The sequence below is a fragment of the Podarcis vaucheri genome (genome assembly GCF_965113315.1).
Source record: "Podarcis vaucheri genome assembly, chromosome: 8".
Taxonomy (NCBI): domain Eukaryota; kingdom Metazoa; phylum Chordata; class Lepidosauria; order Squamata; family Lacertidae; genus Podarcis; species Podarcis vaucheri.
In genome coordinates, this window is record NC_138766.1 from 68850750 (window position 1) to 68861309 (window position 10560).

Consider the following 10560-nt stretch of genomic DNA (forward strand, 5'->3'; position numbering starts at 1 on the left):
AGAGGCCTGCAGATCTGTGACTGCACCTCCACCACACATGTGCTATTTGACACTGCACAGATTTGATAAATGATCATAAATGCTTGCGGTCAATAAAGACCCTGATTTCCATAAACCCCCACTGCAAAACCACATCCCCTTTCACCACACTAAATACCATTCTAAAGGGATCCCCCAAACCTTGGAAGTAACTTTTGGGAAAGACAGACAGAAAATGCCACCAGGAGGAAGATGTGGGTGAGCACACTTCTTACTTCCCTTTCCTGATTTGTTCTAATCCTACTTCGACATAATACCCCAATAGGGCAAATAAGGGCTGGAGCTAACCAAAACTGTCTCCAAGCTATGGTTTGCCAATTCACTTCAAACTAAACGAACTTTCCAGGTCTGTGCTAGCCTTGTATTAGGATTGCACAAATCCACTCACCAGTTCATCAGGATCAAGTGACCCTGGCATTCTGGCTATGGCCACTGTCTTGACGCAATCTAGATCCCTCTCTGAGTTCTCATATTGTCCTAAGCTTTGGAAAAGGCTGATTCCAGGGGCTAGTGCTGGATGGATCTAGGAGACCCAAGTTCAACTCTTTCCGTCATTGTGTGGCCAAGGGCAAGTTTCTTCCACATCTCTATGATGGGAGCTACAAGGTTGTTGGGAAGGAGAACATAACAAAATACTTTCCAAATTTAAAATGCTCTTCAAATAACCACTGGTAGGTAGCTGCTAACTACCTCCTTGCTTCAGATGACATTGAGGGAGCGACTGCCTGGTATGACACCACAGAAGAACAAGAATGAGAGCCTGAATACTCCGGCCCCCATATGTACACCATGTAGGTAATTTTTGTTCCTGTACCACATTTGAGTTTGACTTTGAGACTCTTCTGTAAGCCTTTGTTTAATTTGCTTTGAGAGGCACTAGGTGCTAGAAAGCAGGATGTCTATATTCTAAATAAAGAATTCAATTAATCAACTTGCACTTACCCATAAGCTCGGTTTTCAGGTAAGTTAGAATGAGCTCTTACTCCTGGAGGGATGACACGTACTTCATTGATGTAAACCACACATGGAAAGCGAACCACATCTACATTACTACTTTGCTATCAAAAACAAAAACAAAGTGAACAAAATTCATGAAGGTTAAAATATATGGCACAGTGCCCAGAAATTGTCTAAAAGGCCAGCAATGATATGACAGCTGTATCCACCCATTTTTCCTGACAAGTGCCACCCACACTAGGCTGCTTACCATTTGCAGCAGGCAAGGACATAAAAAATAAAATTCAGAGGTGACATTCAGCCACTGAGAGCAGCTTTTGAAGAGTACAAATTAATTTTGCTTTTGTTATATTAATAGTTGCCTACCTTTTTAATGAGTAATTTAATGGCATGCATCCCATACTGAGATGCATTGCAATATTCTTTTTATATACAGTAAGTCTCTAAACTATCTTTCACTCACTTCACACAACCACAGCCTAAGGCATTATCTGGGCTGCTGTGATGTCATGGAATATTCACAACTACTACAGGAAGGGCTGGTCAAACATTGCTGTTAACAAATGAATGTTCAATGTTCTCAAAGAGATAGAAAAAGCTATATTCTGACATCAGGTAACTGAGGTGCAGGAAGAGAAGATGAACCAAGAGGATGATTGGATGAACAGAAAGAATAGACAATGATCCATCAGAGAACTGAGGAACACAAAAAAAGTTTGCAATGTGCTACAGGAAATAGGAGAAAGCAAAACAAAAGGTGTATATGCTGAAAAGCTAGTACAGTACTTGGCCAAAACAAAAGGAAAGCTGCATGATATTAGTGTGAAACACGGTAGTAAAAGAACAAGAAAAGCATGAAGATTTAAAGCTTCACACAATGACTCAGTCACCTATCAGTATTTTAATGTAAATTTAATGGCCATAGCGTGCCTTTATAAAGTTACATCTTGCTACAGATGATGCAGTTAAAAAGTAACCACTACCAGAGGAAGCCTTTCACCAATTCCTTAGGCTGCCATCCTAAAAAATACAGCTGGCTGTTAAGCAAATTGTTTTAATGTTTTTAAAGGTAAGTAATTTTAAGAATGGAATAAAAAAAGTCTACAACTTCTGCTGGTTTTTTGTTTGTTTTGCTCTTCTATTATTGTAATGTACACCATACAGAGGAATTTTATTGAAGGGAAGCACAGAATATTTTTTCTAAATTAATACATTTGTGGCCTATGAAGTCAAACACAACCTACTAGTGACTCTCTAACCTTCTTGTTTCCTACTTGCCCGAAAAATGGCATATTATTGATTTTAGGTGCCTTGAGCACTATTTGGTGGGAAGGCATAATACAAATGTAACGAACAAATAATATACTGAACTAACTGTCAGTATATACTGAAGTGTTGTCAACATCTGATAGATACATGTATCTGATAAGATACATGGCAAGCAAGCTGTATTCAGCTTGGAGGGTAAAAAGGAATGCCTCCACTATATGTAAGCATACTCTATATATACCCCCAGCCTTCTCCAAGGCCAGATGTTGCTTGGCTTCAGCTCCCATTTAACAGTCAGCATTTTCACAAGCATCCTCCATCTGATCTTCATAAGCTTAAGAACACTACAGTCCATCTAATGAATATTTCACTATAAGCACAAGTAGCAACTTCACATGCTCCACATTTGTTGAGTAAGCAAGTGTCTTAGTCTGTGAAGGTCAAGAGGCAAAGTTTAATATAAACTGCAGCATAAATCTGGTTATACTTGCATGATGAAATGTACTGAAATCCAAATAAATGTTCCTAACGCAACATATGGGTCATTTGGCATGCATAGACTCCCCTTTCTCCAAAAAAATAGGCATGCATACGTGTACCGGATATGTATGAGAAAATATTTGAAAATGGTTTCCAGCAGTTCACAGGCAACCAAATTTGACAAATTAATGCTAGCGTCTGTGTAGTTAGCTGCAACAGCACAAACAATAATTTGACAATATTGCTAGAACTCAGTACACCTCACCTGTATTATCATTTTCACAGAAACAAATGATATCTCACACAGGGAATAGAAGGGACTCTACCTGCTCCCTATATCTCATCAAGCCATATAACAGACTGCATTGCATACTTGTGCTTTTGGCAGATTAGAGTAGAGAAAGAGAAAGACAGTAGATGCATTCTACTTTTCACACTATCTCACAACTTAAGAGACTCAAAAGATTTGTTTTACCCAACCTACTAGTGCAGGAGAAAAGAGTGCTGGGCCAGATTCCTATGTCAAGACAGGGGGCATCAGAAGCACAGCTACAGCAACATGCAGATAATTCAGCTGCTTGGAAAGCACGTAGTACTGGACTTTGATGGCTCTATACATTAAGAGTTTTTAACCTCTCTCATCAATAATCTCCTCTACATAATAAACATACAAATAGTGGTAAAGGGTAAAGGGACCCCTGACTATTGGGTCCAGTCGTGACCGACTCTGGGGTTGTGGCACTTATCTCGCTTTATTGGCCAAGGGAGCCAGTGTACAGCTTCCGGGTCACAAATAGGGCAATACAAATTGTCAGTAAGGCTGCACTTACTTAAGATCTCCAATTAGCCTGTGATTGTTTTGACTTAAACTATTGTTGTTACTCCCACTTCAACTGGCTTTTTCTATCCCAGGGGCGGGGAACTATGGCCCTCCTGATGCTGCCGAACTGCAACTCCCATTTCCTCCCACTACTGGCTACATCGGTTGGGCTGGCATAACTTGGAATCCAACAATATTCAGAGTGTGTTATCATGGGTTATAATCTATGTTAGTAATTGCCACAGAGTAGCAGTTATTTCAGATCAAACAACACTTGGACAATTGACAGGCTTTTTATTTTTATTAAAGGTAAGGCATCTCATTCCTATGGTCGAAACCTCCCCCCCCCCAAAAAAAAATATATATATGAAAAAGAAATATGTTTATACTTGTACATGCGTGTGAACCTCTATACAAGACGCAGATGCACCTACTAAAGAAGGAAACGGGTCAGAGCTGTCACCAGTTTCCTTTGTGGGGCTCGAGAGAGGAAAGGGGCTCTAGCCCCGCCCCGAGGGTCCGACCTCTCTGCATAAAATCAACCCTCGTCCCTGGAGCAAAAAAGACTAAAACTCCGCTACGTCCGTCCTCTTTGGGCGCCCGTCAAGCAGAAGGAAACGGCCCTCGCCTCCCCCGTTACCTCTGTGCTCTGGTGCTTGAAAGTGTCTAAAAACAGAAGCTCCGTTGTTGTGTCCGCCGCCATTTTCCTTCGGCGGAAGCACCTCGCCTGACACGAGAAGCACTTCCGGAGTCAAGGAGGAAGGGCAGGCGGCGGAGTGGGGAGCGCATGCGCACTAAGCTTCTTTTCAGCCGTTCGTAAAATAGATGCTTCTCAGCTGCTGCTTTTCCTCCTAAATTTGCCGCTTGGCTAAAAGCAGATCAATGTGCCTATATATTGTTGGAGAAGCAAAGGCAGCGTAGTTGTGGGGGGTGCGGTTAAGGCATGCTATGCAATGTGCCCTTACTTGGGAATAATCCCCATTAATCAAGTGCGTTGTTTCAGAGTCATCTTTCTACGTGGGATCGGGGTTTAGACCTCTGCAGCCTTACTTGGGAGTAAGAAGCATTTGGTACAGAGAGAGCGCCTTCCGAGTAAACAGGGCGTCCAGCTGCGGAAGTTGGGTGAAGAGGAACAAAACTCCTGCACCTTTAATAATTGTGTGTTAGAGGGGATCTCAGTAGGTGTGGCTTGTTATGCTGCTACACCTGCTGAAATTCCCTCTTTCACACAATTATTAAAGGCTCAGCAGCTCTACTCTACAAATTTGTTTCATAAAATGTATATACCACTTAATTGCGGGGGTGGGTCTCAAAATGAAGTTGCATAGAATCCGCTCCTGGGAGTAAGCTCCTTTAAACAGTGAGAATTGCTTCAACTGAACCTGCATAGGATCCAACTACGCTCCTGTGCATACAGTGGTACCACAGGGTTACATACGCTTCAGGTTACACACTCCGCTAACCCAGAAATAGTGCTTCAGGTTAAGAACTTTGCTTCAGGATGAGAACAGAAATCGTGCTCCCGCGGCGCGGCAGCAGCAAGAGGCCCCATTAGCTAAAGTGGTGCTTCAGGTTAAGAACGGTTTCAGGTTAAGTACGGACCTCCGGAACGAATTAAGTACTTAACCCGAGGTACCACTGTACTTGTGTCTGAGTAAACAGCGATACGTGCTTCTAAATGTGTGTAGACTTGCTGAAAATAATTCTATAATCCTCAAACCATTGAACGTTGACAATAACAAGAGCGCCACATCGCAGGCAAACTATGATGTGATAAACATTTATTTACAACCATACTGCTTATAAGCCAGCCTGTACTTGTGGAAGATCTGGGAAAAGTCAGATCCAGGATTTTAAAAATGTGTCCTTCTGAATTCACATTATTATTATTATTGACAAAATATCATACCATCCACCACCACCCCTAAAAACCTACCATTAAATCACAGACCGCATCAGTCTCGGAGGACTGAGCGGTATAAATCACAGGTCTTGTGCTTTTGGGCAGAAACTTGGATCCAAAACCGTACTCCGTCATGCCTGACCTTAGCCATGTCGGCGGAGGCTGATGGGAGCTGGGAGCCCTATAATATCAGAATGGAGAGAAATACCCTAACTATTGCTACATCGGGATTCTCCCTAACTCCCAGAGGCCCAACAGGGATACCTGTGACTCACTTCTGAGTAGATAAGATTGCTCTGTGACTCTCTCCCCCGCAGCCACCCCCTTTTGGCACGGCGACTCTGGCCAGAGGCTAAGAAGGAGCTCTTCGAACCCGAAGCAAGCTCCCACGCGCAACAATCTCGCAGGCGAGCGAGCTGCAGTGCAGTGCGCAGACTCAAAATGTTCCATTGAGAATAGATGTTGGTAATTCTTTTATGAATGGCAGCCGGTGCAGAGACAGTTCGCCCGTAGCCGCTGTGTGCAGACAGGCAAGAATTGCCAGTCTGGAATGATTGACGATATTTTCCCTCCGTGTGTTAGTGTGTGTCTCCGATTGTTGCTTACGGTGCGAAATCGTTTGCCCTGAAAAAGAGGGCGGGGAGTCCTGGAAACACTGAGCAAGTTAATTCCGAGCGCGGCGGCTCCCTCCTCCCAAACCTGATCGCCCAGTCCGGCGGCGCCACAAAGCTCCTGCTCGGGCACTGCTTCCTGCAGGCAGCTGCCCGCCTGGAACTGCGCGCACGGCTTTGCAGCAGCTGCTTCTCCAACCTTTTTTTTGCAGAGAGCGGGAGGGCGGCAGGATGGAGCTGAAAAAAGGCTAAAAAGTGAAATCGGACCAGGATGGGATGGGCATGGAAGGCGGCTCCTTTCTTCTGGAAATCTCATAAGCAAGTAGGAGAGCCACCAAAGAGCTCCAAAATAAAGAGCACACTGTGAGGTTCTAGGAAAATGGCATCTGTCTGAAATCAGTGGCCAAAGCACGCACCACCACCACCACCCCTTCAAAAAAAAAAGGGGGGGACCATGTGCTCCGAATTAACATGAAAAGGAAATATATATAAGCCAGCAACCCTGTCTTGAAACAGGCCACAGGGGGGTAAGACTATTCCCACGCAAAATACTCTCTTCCTCCGCCCTCGCCTTTTCCTGGTTTTGTTTTGCGCTCTGCTGGTGAGTCTGTAGCGCGCAAATCTCAGGCACTCCGCAAAAAAAAAATTAATGCTCTTGTGCCATCATCATGTGGGAAGAGACCTACCATGCCAAGTTGGTTGTCTAACTTGTCTCCGCCTTGCCATTCCCTAGAAACAAAAAAAGCTGCCTTATTCCGAGTCAGAACAATGGATCGATCTAGAGATGCGCCCAGACTCACAGGGTTTCTCCACGGTTTCTCCAGATCTACTTGGGGATGTTGGGAATTGAACCCGGGGAACCTCCTGCATGTGACCCTTCTCCATTGTTTCCGAATAAGCGTCTGGAACTATTATTAATATTACATTTATTGGTCGCTTTTTTGCCACGGCGACTCAAAGCGACTTTTGAGCAAACAAACACACACAATGGGATGGGACTGTAAACCCGCATTCAGTTCAATAGTAGGTATTCTAAGGCTGAAATCCTATGGCCACTTTATTGGGAGTAAACCCCGTTAAACTCAAAGGGACTTAACCTTTTAGGTAGGATTGCACTGCAAGTGCTCAGGATTTGGGGTTGTTTTTCACAGAAGCAAAGAATAGGGAAGGGATCCCAAGGGTCATCTAGTCCAACCCCCTGCAATGCAGGAATCGCAAGTGGATCATACATGACAGACTGCGCCAGCCATCTGTTTTAGGGCACTGTGTGTTCTCAATTTATGTTTTGGCATTTTCTGCTTCATTAAGCCGCCCAGAGAAAGGTGTTACTGTCCAGCCTTCTATAAAAATAAGAAACCACGCTTAATTCGGAAGTAGCTCCCAATGGTGTGAACATAAGGCTCTTGTAGTGGGGTCGGAGAATTGGAACCTTGGAGACCAGGGTTCAAATCTGCAGGTAGCCATGAATGTCAATGTGTGACTTGGGAATAGTTGATGTGAGGAGTAGAGGAGAATATTGTACGCCAATATTTGGAGGAAATAGGGATTTAACTGTAATAATATTATTAATAATAATAATCACTTCCTTGCTCAGAAGTCAGTCCCGTTACTATCAATGGAGTTTCCTTCCTCTAGGAAATGTGCAAAGAATTGCCTCCCGATTCCACGCGTGTTCCTGGAAAATCAGTCACAGGGGACTCACTCTTAGTGAAGAGCGCAGCTTATTGAGGCTTACTTCCTGGTAAGTATGCTATAGATTTGCTCAGTCCATCAGTCCCAGTCGATTCGGTTTCTCACCCCCATGGTCACCATCCTCTCTGTCTAGCAGATTCGGAATGAAATGTCTCCGCAACAGTTGTTTTGAATTGTTTTCTTTTGACCTCAAGCACTCGGAAAACATCTGTCAAAATCTTTCTATCATTTATAGTTTTAGTTAAGTATTCTTATTTATCTACTTGATTTGGGAAGGCAGCTGCACCCATGGCGGACTCTTCAAACTGCTAGCAGCCTGTCAAATCGCTCCGCAGGAAACCAACGCTACCCACGGGACAGCTGTTCATCTCCAATAGTTTATTCCGCAGCTTCGGGCCCAGTGGGCGGTTTCTTGGGCTGCAAAGGCTGCCACAGAGGAACTATTTCCAGCTTCTTGAAAATCTATACAGGCTTCTAGGAAGTCCTTTTGGGTCCCCAGCTGTTGATGGACGGCTCCTATCAAGCCTGCCCGCTGGTATTGCTACCTAGGGAGCGTGGGAGTTTCAGCCCAACACTAGCCAGGGACCCCAGGTTGACCCTAGGGCGGCAGCGAGCTATAGGATCCACCGAGCGAGGGAGCGCGCGATCCAAATTCTAGATGATCCTGAAAGGAGCTGCTGGTTTCCCCGCTCCACCCAGGAATGGATCCTTTCCCCACCGCTGATGCCCGCAGACGAACCGGTCTTTCCATAACCTGGAGCGCAGGGCATCTCAAGGGCAGAGTTAAAAGAACCAGAGAATTCCAGGGTTGTAAGGAAACCCGAGGGTCATCTAGCCCACCCCCTGCAATGCAATATTCCCCTCCCCATAATTGTTTTCAAAGGAGGGGGGAGTAGTAGCAGGTGGGAGGGGACAGATCATATCCTTCAAGGTTATGAAAACCAAGCCTTACGAGGAGCGCTGAGAGGAGAGATGATAGCCATTTGCAAATATCTTCAGGAGGGTAGAACTGGAACCCAGGGCTTCAGGTTTCAAGAAAGGAAATTCCGACTGAACATACGGGAGGGAAAACGCTTTCTGGCAGTAAGCTGTTCAATCAGTGGAACAGTCTCCCTCGCGAGGTTGTAGACTCTCTGCCTTGGGAGGTTTTAAAGCAGAGGTTGGATAAGCCATCTGTCATGGATGCTCCAGCTGAGATTTCTGCATTGCAGGGGGTTGGACTAGATGACTCTCGGGTCCCTTCCAACTTTACGATTCTATGAAGATGAAACCTGGATTGGTCAGACCAATGGGTCTAATCGTGGGAAGGAGGAATATTTATGTCTAAACGGATAGATCCGTACATATCTTTTTGTTGTTGCGGGAGGGGGGGGACCATAGCCGCAGAGGACGCAGATCACATCCTTTGTGTGCAGAAGGTCCCCGGTCAAATTCCCAGTCTCGCGGGGCAGGACTGGAAAACGTCCCCTGTTGAGATGCTGCCCGTCAGTGTCAACGGGACTGGGCTCGGTATAAGGCAGCTTCCTGCGTCCTTAAAACGGCTGTGGAGCAACAGGGAACTAGCCTCTGCTCCAACTTTTTTGCACGACAGCCCTTCATAAATTTGGAGGCAGTTCTCCTTTAACGTTGCTTGACTATATTGTTTCTCGGATCCTCACCAATCTGGGCGGTCGCCTCTTCTCTATCTGGCCGATCTCTGCCATCCTTTCAGATTCCATTTTCTGACACCACTCCGTATGTTCCGTTGTGCGTGTCCTTCCGTTATCCTTGGCACCCAAACAAGAAGAAACCTTGTGCCTGTTTACTTGGAAGTAAGTCTCACTGGGCTCCTTTCCAAATGCACTGCAGCCAAATACAACCTTTATCAGTAGGCTAGTCATAGACAGTTAGTGGCTGGTGCATTTGTTAAAGGGAAGTCCTTGATTCAAGTGTTACCGGTACTTCTGCCATGAGCTCACCAGGTGAGTCCTAAACAAGGCCGCCGCCCCCCAAGCCTTCAAACACTCTCATCCTCTATACGGGGAAGAACGCTGACTTACCTGTCAGGGTTGTTGGAAGGATCACAACCAGTTAACGCACGTGAAATGCTTTGAACAATGCCCGTGATGGATTACTGTTATTAATGTTTTGCTAACGACTACTACTACTTGCATTTATATCCCACCGTTCCTCAAGGCGGCACAGTTCTCCACCCCAATTTATTTTCAGAACAACCCTGAGAGGTCGGTTAGGCTGAGAGTGACCGGTCCAAGATGACCCAGTGACCTTCATGCCCTTTTGTTTCCCAGGTCCTATTAATAATATTTTTAAATTTATCATCAGAAGATCCCCGGCCAGTTCACAAAAGGAAAACACAAAACGAGAATGCGAAACACACAATAAAGCAAAGCCAACCAATAACCCCTCTAGTCCTAGCCCAACACTCTTCCCACTACACCACACTCTCAGCTTTGTAAAATACATAAAACCAACACAGCGCTTTATTTCTTTATTTTGCAGCTCCATACAAAGAAAGAATAAAAAGGCTCCGCTGTGGAGGGGAGCCGGCCAGCCTTTTCCGGGGCTTCCACACTCACGATCGCGTGCGCCTTCGTCTCAGGCAGGGGTCCCCTGGCGCCTCTCCTGGGCTCAATCTCCGTCCCTCGGTTAAAGCCCCTCGGCCTGCTCCCCTGACCCGCCCTCGCCTCCCCCCCCCCCGCCCGGTTGCCACGTCCCTTGCGGGGAGAGAAGCCAATGGGCGGCCTCCCTCAGGTGTGTCTCTCTCACCTGCACCACGTGGGGCGGAGGAA

At 45.6% G+C, this 10560-nt stretch overlaps 1 protein-coding gene across 2 annotated transcripts in view; it reads right to left on the reverse strand.

The window, feature by feature from the left end:
• VIRMA (vir like m6A methyltransferase associated) overlaps positions 1–4301 on the reverse strand; it is a 29137-nt gene extending 24836 nt beyond the window's left edge. For both annotated transcript variants that reach the window (XM_082233637.1, XM_082233636.1), the window contains exons 1-2: positions 4206–4301; positions 982–1097 (exon numbers count right to left, since the gene is read on the reverse strand). In XM_082233637.1, the coding sequence (XP_082089763.1) occupies positions 982–1097; positions 4206–4268 (179 nt within the window). In that variant the 5' untranslated portion in view covers positions 4269–4301. The remainder of the gene's footprint in view (positions 1–981; positions 1098–4205) is intronic.
• Between the last annotated feature and the right edge of the window lie 6259 nt (positions 4302–10560).